This window comes from Notothenia rossii (assembly GCF_949606895.1).
Source record: "Notothenia rossii genome assembly, chromosome: 9".
NCBI classification, from domain to species: Eukaryota; Metazoa; Chordata; class Actinopteri; order Perciformes; family Nototheniidae; genus Notothenia; species Notothenia rossii.
The window spans coordinates 11,126,002-11,144,615 of NC_136907.1; the positions used below are offsets into that span (position 1 = coordinate 11,126,002).

The 18,614-nt window shown below is 39.7% G+C and overlaps 1 protein-coding gene across 1 annotated transcript in view; it reads right to left on the reverse strand.

Moving 5' to 3' along the window:
- The window catches only part of LOC307017754 (ryanodine receptor 1-like), a 54,987-nt gene that overhangs the window by 16,237 nt on the left and 20,136 nt on the right, over window positions 1-18,614 (reverse strand). The window contains 40 exon segments of the mRNA XM_079647522.1: window positions 1,804-1,877; window positions 1,988-2,064; window positions 2,133-2,212; window positions 2,294-2,393; window positions 5,760-5,852; window positions 6,227-6,278; window positions 6,381-6,490; window positions 6,579-6,675; window positions 6,787-6,899; window positions 7,490-7,624; window positions 7,726-7,785; window positions 7,951-8,121; window positions 10,856-10,870; window positions 11,347-11,439; window positions 11,533-11,620; window positions 11,775-12,015; window positions 12,124-12,444; window positions 12,798-12,928; window positions 13,022-13,103; window positions 13,189-13,300; window positions 13,415-13,541; window positions 13,638-13,698; window positions 13,865-13,914; window positions 14,064-14,185; window positions 14,273-14,340; window positions 14,443-14,558; window positions 15,018-15,141; window positions 15,239-15,314; window positions 15,385-15,462; window positions 15,557-15,697; window positions 15,770-15,859; window positions 15,987-16,065; window positions 16,169-16,332; window positions 16,902-17,042; window positions 17,132-17,222; window positions 17,304-17,524; window positions 17,638-17,807; window positions 17,928-18,048; window positions 18,149-18,260; window positions 18,382-18,568. Coding sequence (XP_079503648.1) covers window positions 1,804-1,877; window positions 1,988-2,064; window positions 2,133-2,212; window positions 2,294-2,393; window positions 5,760-5,852; window positions 6,227-6,278; window positions 6,381-6,490; window positions 6,579-6,675; window positions 6,787-6,899; window positions 7,490-7,624; window positions 7,726-7,785; window positions 7,951-8,121; window positions 10,856-10,870; window positions 11,347-11,439; window positions 11,533-11,620; window positions 11,775-12,015; window positions 12,124-12,444; window positions 12,798-12,928; window positions 13,022-13,103; window positions 13,189-13,300; window positions 13,415-13,541; window positions 13,638-13,698; window positions 13,865-13,914; window positions 14,064-14,185; window positions 14,273-14,340; window positions 14,443-14,558; window positions 15,018-15,141; window positions 15,239-15,314; window positions 15,385-15,462; window positions 15,557-15,697; window positions 15,770-15,859; window positions 15,987-16,065; window positions 16,169-16,332; window positions 16,902-17,042; window positions 17,132-17,222; window positions 17,304-17,524; window positions 17,638-17,807; window positions 17,928-18,048; window positions 18,149-18,260; window positions 18,382-18,568 — 4,584 coding nt within the window.

The following is an 18,614-nucleotide window of genomic DNA, read 5'->3' on the forward strand; positions in this document are numbered from 1 at the left end:
ATTGGGTTGATAATGACAAATCTAATCTAAATCAGTATAATCGCTTATATAAAATCACTGAACCATTTATAAATATATCGTGAAAAAGGGCTGCATACTGAACATATCATGGCCTTGAAGGTGAGCGGTATGACCAATAGGACACAGCTGTTTTTATTGGAGTTGAAAAGCCTCATCTTTTGTCAATAGCTTCCAATTTTGTATTTTTTTTTAGCATTTCTTCCCAAAATATTCCATATAATGTGATCGTATGAGAGTTCCAACATTCTGTGTAACTCAAGAAATATCCAACCTAAAAGGTAGCGCCCAATCCTTATTGGCCTGTTGCCTTTTTTAAATCCCAGTCCACCACTAATGAACACACACACACACACACACACACACACACACACACACACACACACACACACACACACACAAACACACAACCATGCAACACACACCAGCTTAGCTCCAATACAGCAGGGTTAATTGTCAGAGAGGTTAGGGCATTGTCCATCAAAATGTTGAATGGAATCCAGCCCATTATGTCCAGGAATGGGACTGCTGAACCTCAGTCAGTTTATACAGTGTGAGTCTGAGAGTTCAGATAATGACTATTAGTCTTTTTCTATTAGTGGATAAAACCAGATTCAATTATTTGCTTTTCAAAATGGACAAAATGAGAGTAAGGGGTATGAGCTTTGAAAAGGAAAGATGGACAGACACATCCAATCCTCTCTTGTTGGACTCTCAGCGTTAGAAAAAGGGAGCAGGAGGGACAGAGGAGGGAGAGAAAGCGAAATAAGAGATGGACAGAAATGATGATTTACCCCGATTTGGGTTCATGTCTGAGGGCCATGAAAGGAGGGACAAGGGAGAGGTGGCAGTGATCGAGGGGAAGGGAGAGAGGATCAGTGTGTTGACAGTAGAGGACTAAGAGATGAGGAGGGGGAGATTAACAATGTTCCATGGCATGTTCATTCAGGGGGAGATTCCAAAACCTCCAGAATTAAAAGCACAAAAGGTCGGAAAAACAATCAACAAGTTATACAACTAGACATAGAACAAGTTCAATCGTTAAATCTCTCTAACCGTTATTTAAGTGTTAATATTTCATGTTAGAGGAAGATGAATTAATACTTTCTCAGAATGTTGATTTATTAATTCATGTCTTATGTTGATTAATGTATTCTTTTGTTAATGAGGCACATAACGATAACATCACTTGCTTTTGGTTCTTGTTTTCTCCTCAGAAATTGTTCAGCAAATTACCGTTTAATGTATAAATTAATGAATAACAATAGAGTCAATTCTGCGTATATGAAACAGGGTTTGCCTTCCGTATTTGAAAAGTTGTGATAAATATAATAATGGTATAATTGAGTTCTTACATATTTTTAGGTTGTAAAATTGTTTTTATAGACTTTTCAGATCTACTTTGATTGTGTTTACCCTGTTGATGTGGACAGTTTACAGATTTGAGTTGTAATTTATACAAAATGTTCCAATTTATTACATGATGGTATTACAGCTAGAGTAGGTAAAGTATTTTAGAAACATTGTATTTGTTCAAATTGATTTTACAACCCAACAGCAATCAATAAAGCATAAGCTCTTACAATAAAAAGCAAAACATCTGGTATCTGTGGCTCTCTCAGGACTGAAAAGCCTCTTTATATTATAATTCATAATAGTTTAGAGCAGCCCAAATGATAAAAATGAAGCTTACTCTGGCTAGCTTTTTACCCACTGTATATTCAAACAGTATCTGTGGTGTAATGTCTGCTGGATCTAAGTGATGGATGAGTGTTAAAAACGTACTAGAGCCCTCCTCTGAGACCATGCCCAGCCCCTCTGCTTTGTTCTGCCTCTCAAAGGCGTTGAGATCCAGGACGCTGCAAAATTCATAAACATAAAATTAGATCTGCACTCCCAACTCTTCTAATTAATGCACATAACTCTTCCTAGTTGAAAATGGTGTCATTTAAAAAATAAATAAACTGACCTGCATGTCTGCATCAATGCCTGGATACTCAAAAAGAATCCAACATCCTTCTTGTCCCTCAAGTACTCCAGCATTTTCTGAAAAAGAAAAAGATTATTAAAGAACAATTCGAATTTAAAGACTTAACTGTTTTCAGAATACATACCCGTTGAACCTCACAGTTTCCACCATTAAGGATGGAGTTGCCTAACTTAAGGGTGGTAGTCACCATAGGGCCGGTCTCACCTACATGTACAAAAAGTAAACTTAGCATAAACGTATTCACAGAGCAGGAAACTTCCAGACAAACATTGTAAACAAGCCTACCTTTGCAAGCACTGATCATTTGCAGAACCATTTCTGCAGCGCCACGATTGTGAAGTCGTGACTGCTGGTACAGAAGCCTTTGTTTCTCCATTTCCTTTTCCTGTGGTGGATGCAAACACTATGAGCATTTGGTACGGTTTCACTTCACACAGAGAATTTGAATGGATAGAATGGACTCTTCAAGGTCAGATAGTTGATTAAATATTTAATAGTAGTTATAAATACACTAGGTTTGGGTTGCATCAGCTTTTCTTAAACCAATGTCCAGGTTTGGACAGGAAGTCCGTCCTAAGTTCCAAGTACTAGAATCAAACTGGGGATTTAGTCAATGGGGTTGCACCCCTTTTTACTCCACCTAACACTTATAAGTATTAGTCTAATTCCGAACATACTAAGAGCTGGTGCGTGAGACTCAAGGTGTTTAAATATTTATTTAAAAAAGTGTCCATTCTATCAATTCATATTCTCGATTTCAATTCACATTCATTCTCCTCTCTCTCAAGTCCCTAACTTTTCATCTAATCATTGTTTTATCAACTTACCGTCCTTCCACTTCAGATACCAGCTATACATAAAGTGATTTTAAAAGAAAAGGCATCTATTCATACGTAAGTTCTGTCGATTAACTATTAATAAATAAATGTACATCTCATGCTTTTATTTTTGGTTTATCAAAAATATTTGGACAATTATTGCAGTTTCTTTTCTCTTCTATGTGCAACACTATTGTCTTTTTATATTTTTGTTTTACTGTCAGTAATGTTTTACTGTAAACAAAATCTGTCTCTTGCATACATTCTATCACCTCACTTTATTAGTCATGGAGTTGTTACTCTACTTCTTCACGTTTGCTAGCTAGAGCAAGCGTTAGACTACAGGAAACAACCTGATTGGCTTAGCATTTCAGCCGTATAGTTTACCAAAGTGTATTAACTTCACTTTGAGCAAGAGCTGTAATCCCTCTGTATCAGAGATATTTCTTTGGCATTTCATAGCAGAGTCTTTCTTTTGTTTAAAATATGAACGTATTAACTTGTTCCTCTGTTTTTTTGTTTGAAGTTTGTTTCCTTTGAATTTCCACTTGTTTTTCTTGTTTGAACTGCCTTTGTCTTTTCCCCCAGATAGACCCCGCTCTAAAGTGTTTTACTCGATCCTCATCAGTCAGCAGTCACCTGTCCTTCAATTTCGTCCCCCCTTTCATTGTGTTTCTGTACTCCCATTGTCTTTTGTCAGTTCGTGCTAATTGCTACCTTTAATACTGGTTGGTCTACCATTTCACCAGAGATAAGACAAGGCGAGCACAGAAAATGATGTTGTGTCTCAATTTGGATTTTTCTCTTAGTACCCTGCCAGGCCTACACTGGGAAAACACTTTTTGTGAAATGTGACCTTGTCGTGCTGTCTCAAATCGCACATGGTCGAAGTCCTTCCTCCAACCATGAGTCACGATTGCAGCTGTTAGTTAGCTTGATTCGTAGTAGCAAATCTTTACAGACTGCTTAATGTAACAAAAGATTGAATGGTGGCCAGTATTAAGGCGTGTTTATTAAAACAGTGCTGTGTTCACCGGACCAACTGCAACAAGGCTGGTCCCATCTGGATACACATAGCACACTGTATTTTGACATACTAGTACATTAAAAACAGCAAATGGTGGTACAGTGGAACGCAGATTGAAACGCAGCATTAATGAAGGAATAAGGCTGATAACGAGAGACGGATGACAGCAGGGCAGAGAAGAATGAAGTGGAATTCATTGGGGCGGGGCAAACCATCACACAGATGTGGAAAAGAAAAAGGCAGGAACTAAAACAAGAAATGATACGTGAGGAGAAGGACTTTCAAAATAAAACAGGAAACAAACTACAAAAATAAACCCCAAGACCATGACAGCCCTGGCTCTGAATGGCCTTCAATCTTTACATCTTGCTTATGCATTCGTCTTTATTTATTGCATTGCGCCGACTGTGTATGAAAGGCCATTTTGAAAAGAAAATGGCAATCAAACAAATATCTCTGAATTCAGAGGACAAATGAATATTCCTCTTTTCAGCAACATCACAATCAACTTGTAACATCCCACATTATGAACCTAAACCACCCCCCTCCCAAGTCCACCCCCCACCCAACCACCCACGTATGCCTGTCCGTGCTCTACCCACTATGTGTAGTGCAGTTGGACCTCGAAATATAATACCTATCGAGTATCTGATGACATCTGGTGATAAACTATGCACTGTATGATGTATGTGACTTTTAAGACTATGAGTGTGAATATTTACCTTTCAACGTTGCGTGTTCTACACTGGCTTTCACTGTAGTCTGTCAGTATGCTATGTGAGTGGGGGAAGGGAACATTGATCAGTAGCATTCAGTTAGTGAAGACAAGTGTTATGAAGGTGAAAGGGGTTACATGGAGCAATGGGGAAAGAGACAGAGAGAAAGACAAAGACAAGACAGCTATATAAACTGGGAGGAATGACATCACTAGTCAGTGAGTTTGCGTGAGATCACATTCAAAATCACTCTCAGTAAAGATTTGAATTTGAAAGGCTTCTAAAAACATCTAATATCATCTCAAGCCTTTTTATTTTTAGCATGTCTAACTCCCCAGTTTGATATCAGCCCTCACACTCAAGGATTTTTTTAAATATACAAATATTTTTTTAGTGTTTTAAAGAAACAATATGCGTTGACAAAGCATGAAAATAGCTTATGGTCAAACAAACAGAAATCTGTTTTCAGCTGCATTAGAGAGTGAAGTCAGCACTGGGTGTCTCAGAAGGTGTCTGCGACTCCTAAACTTGTCACAAGGAATGTAGCAGCTGGCGTTTCCTTCAAAGTTAAAAAGCCTTGCCTGTCCACTGAAATTCTTTGAGCTGTAAAGTAAAAAACTCGAGGAAGGAACAGTGGGTTAGGCCATGGGGGAACAGAATCATTTGAGCTTCTTTTTCTTACACATTTCGAAGTGAATTATTATTAGAGTGATGATTATTAGTGTGATTATCATTAGTTAATAGTTAACTTTGTTGATGTTAAAACATTAATTTAATTGAATCTTATTAGACCCAATCCAGATTTGAGGCAACCAGGACCAATGGGTCTTCTGAAACTTTTAATCTTAAATGTACACATGTCTAGTGAGTGTTATAATTGTACGGTTTTGTCCCGAAAGTATGATTTAAAGAGATTAGGGTACAAATGGTATTTGATGCAGTAATAAAAAATCTGGATTGGAGCTTCAAGTTTCGAGCTGAATAAAATCACAATGAATGAAGCAGAACTTACTAACAGAAGAGACGACGAGCAGACAGAACAGACATAAACATAAATAAAAGAGAGAGACAGAGAGAGAGAGAGAGAGATGTGCTTGTGGAGTAATGTTCTGATGATGAGGTCACTCAATGCGTTGAGAGCTACCGCTCCTCTGTGTTCCTGGTCCCTTGCCCCCCTCGCCGCCCATTACCAGTTCTGTTTGTCGCACCTCAAATGGCAGCTCATCCTCCGCATTTTCCACCACTTCCTCTCCTCCTTCTTCTTCCTCACCAATATGGCAACTCTACATAGATGGAGACAAGAAAAACGATCTTAGAGCATAGTCAAATGGAGCTGCAACCAACAATGACTTTCATTATTGATTAATCTGTCAATTATTATTTAGAATTCAGTCCATAAAATATCAGAAATAGAAAAAAAATGTCATTCTCGTTTCTCAAAGATCAAGGGAAGTATTTGTAAATGAAGTTAATGTCTTGTTTTGTGAGAGAACAAAGAAAAATGATTTTTTTTTAGCATTTATTTGCTATTCGTTCATGAATAATTACTCTTATGGTTAATCGATTATCAAAATAGTCTGACATTGATTCACTCTTCAACAGCTACGTGATAAGTCAACTAGTTTTAGTTATATGGTCAAAACCCTTTGTCACTCACCTTCGCCATAATATCTGCATATGCCATATACAGATGATCTGTATCAAGTTTACTGAAGTGAAGACAAGAGAAGAGAGTTGGTCAACAACCTACCGCCCTGTGTTTAAACCACATCCCAGCATTTCAGTTAAGTAAAAGCCATGATCTATCCAACCTCTTTTCTGTAAGAGCAGTACGACTGAAATGCAGAATAAGCTGGTGGAGGGGATCTGGCTTCGTTTCTCTTTCTTCCTCTTCATCTCCTTCTTCTTGCTCCATCGCTTTCTGGGATGCACAAGGAGAAGGAGAGCAAGTAATGTCAGAGAGAAAAAAAACACTATTCAAGATCAAACAGATGTTAGATAACACTCACAGATAAGTCATCTATCATCCTGTCTTCAAACGAGTAACCCTCCGAGTGAAGCCAGTTGCGTTTGTATCCCTCCAGGAACATGTTTGAAGCTCTGTGCCTGCAATGCAAAGAAACAAAAAACCATAAACAACTGGTATTTGCACTTTTAAACATCTGAAACACTTATTTTTTTAACACCCCACTTGTGACCTTGATATGCTTCACTAACCTGGGAATGTTGTATAGAGGTGTCATCCTAAAGCAAGCGACCACCGCCCTGCGCCTCTGCTTAGACAACAGTTTGTGCCACACCATCTTCTTGGATTTAAACGGGTGCTCCGTCTGTCACAGGAGAGGGAGTCATTGGCAGAGTGGCCAAACAATTCCTATGGTTACTTTGAATGTACTGCAGGAAAGGTATTAGGTCATGTTTTGACTGATTTCCCCCTCAACACCAATTACTACAGTTTTCATATGTCATAATTTAAGATATGATTCTAGTGAAAAGTTATCATAATCAGAAATACTTAAATAATCCTATAGGGACATTTTCATGACAGCATAAACTTAAATGGAAGAAAGAAAAAAAAAAAAAGAAGTACCGTAATAATGTGCAATAAAAGATCAAATAAACTAAAAAGAATGAAATAATAATAATAATACATTTTTATAGCACTTTTCCTAATGCTCAAAGACGCTTTTTACGTCAAATCTGAACAGAAACAGTACAAAGAAAACAAAAAACATAAACAATAGAAATAAATAAGAAGTTAAGTGCCATCATATTGACAACAAGCCTTTGCCATGTCTGACACTCCAAAGGGATGAGTTGAACAGCCTGCCATTCATTTATTGAATATATGGGGGATGCTCCTATCTAGAGAGACTGTATGCATCTTAAGTAAAGACGGGTATGGTTGAGAATAACTCACCACTTCAAGGTGGTAGAGGACAGCAGAAACCTCCTGCACTCTTTTGACAACTTTCATCGGAGCGTCAGCATCTTCAGCCTTCCCTGCCATCACCTTGTAGAGAGCCATCTGCCAGCGCATCGACGGGTTGTCCACCTTTCCCAAACAAAGGGATACAGAGCTTCCTGATATGTATTCTGCTTATGCATCACAAATGAGATTCCAACACTAAAGAGCTTACAGCACAGGAGCTATACCTTGCCCTGAAGATGAAGGTTGTTCTGCAGGAACTCTCTAACTTCTTCATCAGTGTCTCTCTGAAAAGTAAAACGTTTATCAACCATTGTCCTCCTAAAAAATGGTTTGGGAGGTAAAACTGTTACAAATTGGAATGGTTACTTTGCTTAGGCTACAACAGGGGTTAAAAGTCAGACAACAGAAGCTTACACTAATCAAGTTCGTTTAAAGTAATATCAAACTACCAAGGAGTATCGGATCTTGGCCAAGTTGATAAGCTCCTGATCGGCGGGAGAGCACATGTTGAGGCCTATGGGCAGCATCTTTTTCAAGGCAGCCACAATAAGTGAAGTCTGCACTGAGTAACGGTCTCCACGTCTCTTCTTCTTGGTACGCTCCGTATCTGAGCCTCCACCCTGAGAAAAGGGACGATAACCAGAAAGCATTCACAGCATCTGATAAAATGCCAGAGGTATGAAACGACAGTTACCACTGCTTTGAATCGAAATACATTCCACCATTGATTCAATGCCAGGCAGTCATTAAATGGATATAAGCCCTCTCCAGTTTAACCTAGAAACGACTGGAACACCACAAGAGAAAATATGCAGCTGATTCCATGTACAGTATATGCTACTGTACATCACATACAGTATGATGTATGACAATGACATTATTTTAAATCTATGACAAAGCTAGGTGATTGTTTTAACACAATGAACATCCTCCTACCTTTTAGTAATGACTATACAGTTCTGCAAGCTCTTCAGTAGGAAAGTATGCAAACAGTAGATCTCCCCGCGTAGAAATACCCAGCTAAATTCACTTGGCTTTTAAGACATGTTACTGTCAATAGAAAAACGTTGTATTTGTAATTCCCCAAATATTTAAGTAGTTGTTTCTCTGAGCTCAGACTGGTAAGTAGAGGGTTTTGTGAAAATGTGTGGGCAACGTGGGAAAATAGCTGGCTTTGGGAAAGGGAATGGGTCTTATAAGAAACAAAATCAGTGAAATTACATTGAAACAACATGCAACAGAAAACAAGTGACACTCCATTCAGCATTCCGTGAACATGATAAATATCTAAAACAAACTCCTGGGTTTTTCTTTAGTTGTGAAATTAAATGTTGTAACAACAGCAGCCCTTGTTCAAAGATTAAAATATTAGATGAAGTTACAGCACACAATTCTTGAAATTAGAGTTAGACCTATTAGTGTTCAGGCTGTTAATAACACACACGCTGTGCTCCTGAGCTCCTACTCTGTTTCTGTGACAGTTCAGTCCTTCTGTTATCTGCTCTTTCTGGAGTCCTCCGAGATGTGCAAATGAATGTGAGAGCATACAATGTATAAATGCATTTACGTGAACAAGTCACATGGTATTTCTATTCGAGCCATAGAATTGTACGGGTCAAAACTCAGGTATTAGGAATTAATTTCCCCCAATTCTCAATACCTCTAACAAAAAGGCAATATTTTAAATACACTATGAACCGTGTTTATATCTGACCAGTTCAAATGTATTATTACTTGGTATTTCTCATCAGCAACCACACAGAAAAGTGTAGATTGTTACAGGAGAAATTAAGAGAAATTAAGAAGTAGCAACTGTATTAATGAGATATTGATACTCATATTGCCGCTAGAAAGAACTAAAAGCAGCTAATTATCCACCAAATCCCATGTTGGCTATTATGGTGTTGTTTATAGCGACTCGAGTATGTATTCCCTTAGCTAGCCGTGTATGAGTAATGGCTAGAATGTAGTCCTTTGATGAATTGAAATCAAAATTCAGACTCATACATTAAGGCGAAAAGTGTACAGAAGAGCCCGGTTACAGGCTTTCTATCGGCAATATCTTAATTGGGGGTGTTTGTTGGGTTCTCGTTGTAAGACATGTCTTATCAAGTCAATCCCTGAGGCCCTATGCCCCCCTATCCAAGTTCAAACAAACACTATCAGTGCCAGATGTGCATCATCCACTGCTCCTGCTTTAATTCAGTGCCAGACACAAGTGTGTTATGGAAGCCTAGTTTAGAGGAAACAGGGTGCAAAGCATTTTGGGGAATAATATAGAAAAGAGTGAATTAATGTATTGGTTAGGTTCATGGTGATTTTGAGCACATTCTAAAGAGGGAACCCAAGAAATAGTTTCATGGAAAATCTGCTTCAGTGAAATTAAGCATCAAGTCATGTGTTAGTGTGGAGACTAGGGAGTGTAAAAGGAAACTAAGCCATGATGTGCCATGGCATTTCCAGGGAGGAGAGAAGAAAGAGCACAGAGAAGACTAACATCATCCCCTAGTGGCCAAAAGCTGCATTACAGAAGCTACAGGTCAACTATCCTTCAACGAAAAAGAAACAAAAGACATACTAGAAGATTCCACCTCAACTAAGATCAGAAAAGAGCAAACTCAGTGACAGGATGATGGCACTGTGCTTTCACTGCCGCCTCGGGCTCGGTGTAAAGCCCAGTGCCATGAGCCCAAATCTACAGCTGAGTACTTTCATCAAGCGCCTCCAGACTCCCCCCCTCACACACTGGCAGGACTGGGGATGGCCCACAGATGGGGCCTGCCCATTTGTCCAGTGATCCGTTATGAGAATAATGTGTGATTCGTCCTATTGCACAATCATACATTTTTCTATAAAACAAATTGTATATGATATATCAAGCAGAGATAAATCAGTTGTGTGTGACATGGAGTGATCCATTCTAGGACTGTGTGTTGGTACACTGGGGTATAACAAAACTAATGACAGTGTAAGTGGATCCAAACTCCATCTGTTGCTCCTTTGAAGAGACTTCTAGCAAGGATTTTCATATTCTATTAATATGTATACCTTTGTATTTATAGCAATGACAAATTCTCAACTGTTACACTCTGAATAGACTGCAAGGTATTCATGACTAAGCAGATACCGCTGCGTGTACAGAAAAAGCATTTGAATTAGTTGTCCCAGATCCTGTTTCCCTGTAGGGAATGTGGATATCTTTGTGTGTGTCTGAGTGACAGTGTACTTTTTGTGTTTGTGGATGCGCTATATGTGGATCAGATGTGCCAGTGTGCTGGAGAGGTTGATGAAAAGCTCCCCCAAAGTGAGGTGCCATGCGGTCAGCACAGCGGTCGTGCAGGAACAAAGTCTAACCTCTGAGTCCCCGCCCTGGAAACCCAGCCGCAACCCAAAAGAAGAGGACAAAGGACAACCAAAGAGAGAATATTGTTAACACAACTGCTATTGTTCGAAAAAATGCGACTTAAAATCAAACTCCGTAAGTTGTAGGAGGCTTTGCTTTGTTAACCAAGTTCAATAAAAAGGATATTAAAGAATATAAACAAAAAAAAACAGCAGGGTTATTAACCACCTGGTTAAGATGTCTGTGCCTTTCTTTTTAAGATGTATTTCTTTGATTATAGTCTGTGATATAATATTATTTTTTACAGCCATACTACGGGTTATAATAGTTTAATTAATGGCCATTACACCTGGCTGAAAATGGTTGTAACTAAATCTTAAAATTATGATAACAAGGGTAAAAAAAACAAAAAAAACTACAGTTGTAAGGCAATATACCTGATTTAAGATCTGACACTATACCAGCTTCACAGCAGCGCTGGTTCTGCCTTTCTTTAACTCACCATGCTCATTTTGCTCTTGCTGTCAGCGGTGAGGAATGACATGTTATTGATCTCATTCATCACCACGAAGTTCTGTTCCTCTCGTTTGAAGTTCTACAATGGAGAGAGAAATGGAAATAATACAGTAAAGGATGCAAGTAGCAGCATATGGCTGAATTGAAAGGCAAGGGGACATACTGTACTCACATGAGATTTGGACCAGAAAATAAAGACCTCTCCAACCATTCGGAAGAGCTCCTCTGCATCTGGGTCTGGGCATGTCAGCCATCTTGCCCTGCAGAACAAATAACTTTAAGGCTCCCCAGAGGCGCAACAAGTGTGGCTTATGAACAATGATTGAACGGATATTTGCATTGTGTTTTATTTCTGTCACTAGCAGGCAGGATTCACAGTTCAAAGTGTGTGATATGTTGCTGATTGTAATGTACCTGTTGTTGTCCACGTAGCGAATAAGCAGAGGGTAGAGCGCATACAAGTCTCTGCAGAGGACAGCAAACTCATCACGTATAGTGCCGTCTTCCTCATCTCCCTCTGATTTCCCCTCCATCCGCAAATGGTCTTCCTCAGCCACCACCTTTGAAGTGCGTTTTTTCAGCTTCTCCATTGTAGGGATGAAGTGGGACTTGAGCATTTCTGGCTTTGCTCTGCTGACAATGGGCTGTGAAAACACTAAAAGAGAAAGAAAATGGCGTTATCTAACTTGCCCCAAAAGTCACTCAGGCGTACACTGTGAGGTATACAGTGTTTCTACCTAATAGAGGATACAAAGAAACTCACCAGCCAACCTCTTCATCCAAGAGGCTTCATCAATACCCAAGTTGTTGACTACAATTTTCATGATACTGCCAAGCAGCTGATTGAGATGTTCGGATGTGACATCTGTGCAGATCTGGCACTCCATATCAGGGAAGTTCTCCAGACCTCTCTCCCACCAGCGAGGCAGGTAGTTACACAGCATGGGCAGAGTGATTTCAATCACATGAGGCATCTCCGTGTACCGGGCCCCTGACTCTGCCAAGTCCCCGATCTCCTTGAGTAGAGCGTCCAGCTCAGGAATGTCTGGACATAGCTCATGGACCTCATTGGGAAGGCCCAAGACTTTGGTATTCACAAACAGGAAGATACATTAATTCAATTCAGAAACAGGAAGATACATTCATTCAATTCAGAAACAGGAAGATACATTAATTCAACTCAGAAACAGGAAGATACATTAATTCAATTCAGAAACAGGAAGATACATTCATTCAATTCAGAAACAGGAAGATACATTAATTCAATTCAGAAACAGGAAGATACATTAATTCAATTCAGAAACAGGAAGATACATTAATTCAACTCAGAAACAGGAAGATACATTAATTCAATTCAGAAACAGGAAGATACATTAATTCAATTCAGAAACAAGACGTTGTCAGTAAATGCTGCTGAGGGAAGGGCAAAGCACTCACTGGCTCTCTCCCTCGGTGTCTTTGTGGTGTAAACAGAGAAAGCATTGAATTCATTTAGATTGGGCTCTAGGTAGGCCACTGGCATCGCTGCTGCAAGGTGAGCCAAACACTCCCCTAGAGCTGGCCTCTGCCTGTAAATGCAAACACGAGTGTTCAACGAAATTCTCCTGAGGATTCCTTCTAAATAACGTTACAGATTTCAATGTATGAAGATATGGAATTACCTCTCAACATGTGGATTCTTGACAGTCCCAAGAGAGTAGATGCTACACATGATTCGATAGCATGACATCTGAAGATCATCCACTGTGTGATAGAAACAGAGACATGTAAAGCAAGGATACATAAATAAATAAACAGAGCAGAAATGTGCTCATGTGAAAGCACTCACGCATGACATCATCTCCAAACTGGTGCTGAGCGACGTGATCGAACAGGGAGGTGAGCACCGGCAGCAGGGCGATGGTTGTGTAGTTGATGTTCTGGGACACACCTTTCACTTGCTATAAAAGAGAATGTATGAACATGGTCTTAGGATAGTTAAGGTATAATGATTAGAAACTAATTTGCAGAAGTTGGGGGTAGGACCATTTTGAAACATGTTGCTTGTCTATTACCTGATTGCCTTTGGACACTTTGCCCAGTTTGAGATTCTCTACCATCTTCTCTATGTCATCTGCAGCGCTCTCAAAGAATGACCGCAGCCCCGCTTTCACAATCTCCGGCCCTGACTTCATTACTGTCCTAATAAGGCAAATAACAAAGATTATAATGAAAAACAAAAACACTTTTATCCTAATGGCTTTATGTATCTTGTGAGGAAATACAAAAATACTAAACCTTGCATCCAATGACCGAGCCAGAATGTGAAGACAGTTAACAATAGCCGAAGCGTCCGTTCCTGCAAATACAGTTATGCTCGTTAACAAAACATTCAGATCATCACATACTGTCACGCCACTTGCTTTCATCTGAGTGATGGAAAAATACATTACAGCCACACATGAGAAACACAGAAAAGATTGAAAAGATTCAGAAGGATTGATGTTGAGAGACAAACATCTTACCAAAGAGAGAAACTCTGTGCCTCACCAGAGCGGACATTTTACAGAAGATACTATAAAGGGAAGGGAAGAAAAGGAAGGAAAGGGAAATACAAGAAAAAAGAGATTTTTGATGAAAGAGGGAAAGTTATATGAAATGAAAAAAGGACAAATCATGTTTAGGTGACATCTGCATTATATTCATATATCAAAGAGAGATCACCTCGCAATCATCTCCTTCTCCTTGTTGGAAGAATGTCCACCACTACCCAGAACTTTAGCAGGTGTCGACAAGAAGTAGAGGCAGTGGTTTTTGAAATATTGGTTGATTAGAGGCATCAAGATCTGAAAATAGGGAGTTTTCACACTTAGTACAGAGACAAGTTACTCCTTAAAAACTGTGGAAACACGAGCTTTTCACAATACACTCACCTTGGCAAAGAATTTGATTTCCTGCTCATGAGGAGACTTTTCCACTCGTCCACTGCTTACCACAGCCTCTGTGAAACACATTTGCAAAATACGATACAATATTATTCGTCTAACTATTGGGATACTGTCAGATGTGACAGGATATGCTCTCCGTTCATGCTCCACAGTACCAAGATGGGCGATGAACTCCTGGGCAATTTCCATCCATTTCAGCAGCTTCTGCAGGAAACCGTAAGCGAATCTCTTCTCGATGGATGAGATGTCAGACTCCATATCTTTCAGGCCCCTGAAGTGAAACACAGTTTAACGCTTTGTGCTTGAATTTAATGAAAGATTTCCCACATACAGTCAAAAATGTAGGATCATAAACAGAAGGATATACCGAAAACTTTGAATATTTTTTAATGATTTGTTGTTCTGTAAGTGTTTTTTAAAATATAGTAAATAAAGCACTTTATAGAAAATATACTTTGGCAATTGTATAATTTGAAACAGCTTCAAATGTGCACAGCTTCATGCATCCAGTCTTTCTGCTTTGTATCATCCACTTTTGACTGCTTTCACTGTCATCTGTATTAATACTCTAATTAAATGTATGTAATTTAAAGGGCCAGGTACTCTGGGTATTATCCGCTGTGGCCACACGATTAACATATTAAAAAGAAAATATGTAATCAGAGTTAAACAATTAGAATAAACACAATAATACAGACATACCCTGATAATTGTTCTTCTGCATTATTACCTTGTGCAAGCATAACCATTGAGCTGCAGGAACTTGAGCATTTCATACGCCTTCTCTCTGTCTCGTGCCTTTTCCTTGGCCGTGAGAGTGTCATAGGGCACCAGCAGAGGATGTGTCCCACCGCCTACAACAAACAGAGGCACAATCTAAACTCATCCAGAAAGCCAAATCTCTCAGTTTCTATACGTCTCGGTCCCCTTCTCCAGAAAAATATATCTTACCTTTGGACTGTATTTCCAACTTTTTCTTACGCCCCCAGGTGTTGTGGTAGTTTTCTGCCAGTTGCTCTGCCATAGACTGTGAACAAATATAAACTATGAATAAGGATCAGAAACTAAGATAACAGCACAGAAGGTTCAATATTTACCTGTAGGTCTCTTGAAAGAGCCATGTGTGTGACATCAATGGGCTGTGGACTGTAGCCCTGGCTTGGGTCATAGGTTGCCTACAACAAAAATACCTATCATTACATACTGTACAATAAACAACAATGGCTGACATATTAGGTTTGTAAGTACATGTATACAACTGCTTCATACCTGAGCTGTCTGGGAGATTTTTCGAGATACTGTCTTCTTCTTTTCAGACTCTTCGTCCTCTCTGGCTTTATCTAGGTTCCACTCCCACGCAAGCATGGCTTTGACCGACTCTTTGATTGGCCAACGGTAGATCTCTTTGTCCTGCCAGAAGAAAGAGTCAGTGTGATCATGACCAGGGACGCTTTATATGAGTTAACGCGACTGTAAACCTACCTTTTCTGAGAAGGTTTTGTAGGGTCTGAGCATGGGATGAGTTTTTGCATTTTCCTCCAGCACCTCACCGTATGACCAGTTATTCTGGATCTAAAACATAGAAACAAGTTTAACATTGTGTTACAGCTTACAAATATAATGCATTCTTATCTGTTGAAACTAAACACAAGTGTTGATCCTGAAATAGCTGAAGAATAATAATAGGAAGTTGTTCTACCTTCTCAAAGGCCCATCTATCATGTGTATATTCAGCATATTTGTTGATAAAGGGATCCAGCCTTTCAGGGATGATGGTGCTGTGATTGGAGAGAGAATCAGTGAATTTAGCTTTCAGCATTATGAGAGATATCATTATTATTTGAGATGTCGATGTCTTAGGAGTTATAAAAACCCTCTCACTTTGTGGTCTCTACTGGTTTAGGATCAAAGTTTCCCTCTGCATCGACTGATGCCTTTTTCTCCGTTTTGGAGGAGTAGCTGGCGTCCACATAGTCGGGAGGAATGGCTCCAGCAATGGCGCAAATGCACGGCATTGAAATCTTGAAAATCTCAGCATCAAATTTCTGAAATCAAAATGTAAATGAATGAATTTAAATATGCTCATACCATAATAAGTTGACCCCCCCACACACACCACAACACAAACTATATCACCCCTTGCTGCTAAATACCAACAAACTATGTGCAATATGTGCAATATATAAATACCGTTGATAACTGTGTAATATATATCTGGCTGCTAAATCCTTAGAATTGTTACAAGGTGTGTATTTTGTATTTTGTGTAACTTGCTGCTTTTAAATACCAACCATCTATGTGCAATATGTGCTAGATGTGCAATATATATAGATGCCGTTAATAACTGTAATATATACATGGCTGCTAAATCTTAAGAACTTTTACAGGATGTGTATTTTTTTTAATTATTTAACTTTTTATTATATTTTTTTTATTATATCATAACTTAGTACTTTTTTTTAAATGCATGTCACATATTTAACATATGTAACATTAAGCTGTCAGTGGCTCTTTTTCCTGCTGTAACTACACACATTTCCCCTCCGTGGGACTAAGAAAGGTATTCTGATTCTGATCAACTGAAAAAGAAACACTCATATAGCTGTTGCTTCACCTTGTGTGCTAGCGATTCAAAGATGCCCCAGAACAGTTTGCGGGTCAGATGCAGCTCCTCTTCTGATGCCAGTCCAAAGTTGGCCCAACCATTAGGGAGGCAATAATACTTCCAACAACGCTCATAGTGGTTGGTCAAAAGCTGCATGATGTAAACAAAAAGGGAAAGTAAACATTAATACAAGAAGAGTCGTGTTTTTATCGTTTTAACAGGTTTTAAAGTGCTCATACCTTCAGTGGCATTTTGGCGTACTCATTGAGAATGGGCACATCAAACACCAGCCGTCTCAGCAGGTGCTGAAGCATGGATGGACGTAGATGTCTGACGAAAAGAAAAACACATTCAATATAACCTTGGATATGTTTGATTACAAAACAACATTTGCCAGGAGGTTGAACTCACTTGCACAGAGCCATGAGGCACTCTTCAATGATGTCTCTTTGCGCCTTTGTGAAGGCTCGTCCACGAGACAGCCGGTAGATCGTGTGCAACATGGAGTCGATCATTATGGCTCTGTGGTCACTGCCAGCGAAGAGCGGTGCACACTTAGTGATGAGTGGCAACACAGCAGAACACAGGTAGCGGTTCAAAGCCAGGGCCATCTCTGTGGTGCAGAAAGCAGCCTGATGGACAGAAATTGGCGAATTAAGTCAGACAGTAATATGAATTGATTGAATGATTCTTCTTCCGAAAGCCCATATACTGTACGTATATTTGTAAATGTTGTGATGCTCACCGTGTCCAGAGAGGCAGCAGCCCTCATGTCAGGCAGAAAGCCCACCTCCAGCACATGGAGCAGGAAATCCTGGTTGTCAATACCGTACACTCTGTCCAGGAACAGAACCATGGGAGCCTTGTGATCCGGCACGAAGCTGGCTGACATCTTTGGTTCAATGATGCTGTTGTCTAAGCACGACAGAAAAAAACATTTAAGATAAATAATTGTGAATGTGAAAAGTCGGATAGAAGAGATCAAATGTTCAAATGTAACAATTGAAATGTATAAATGTTTTCCCAAGTGTTTACCTTTTCCAAATGAAGGAATCTGAACAGAAAGGCTGATGACTCCCACCAGATCCTCAATAGGGACCAGAGACCTCAGAATGGCCCTGATCCTCAGAGCCTCACCCTTACCAGCCTGGATCAACTGCAGAGACACAAATAAACATTTTCATCTAGTTGCCCTACTCCTGCATCTTCCTTCCTTTCTTCAACCTTTTTGAAAACCCCAGTGTTCTCTTACTTACATGCATCTCTGGAGCACAGCGTCCCAGCAGATCAATAAGAGCAGAGTAGAAGGACATGATGGCATTTCCTAGGTGCACCTTGTTCTCCTCTTGCTGCTCCTCTCCTCCAAACCTACCAGAAAAAAAAAACATTGTGGCTCTTTATCAAACGCCGGGGGGGGGGGGTAATGCACACTTTGGCACCTCGTTAAATACGATCAGAAGGCCGTTAAGCCAAAGCTAATAACTCTTACATGGGAAAGCGTCTATCCTTCTTAACACTAGGGCCATCCCTTGCAGGGTCCTCAGATATTTTGATGGCTTCCTCAATCGCAGCCAGCAGACCATTACCACCCTCGCCTCTCAGAGCTGGACCGAAGCACTCAGGCCTCCGAATGAGGAGACGTACCACCACGTTGGCATTCTCTTCTACGCTCTCTCCTGTAGAGGGAAGAACAACATACTAACTGTTATAAAGGGTGAAAAA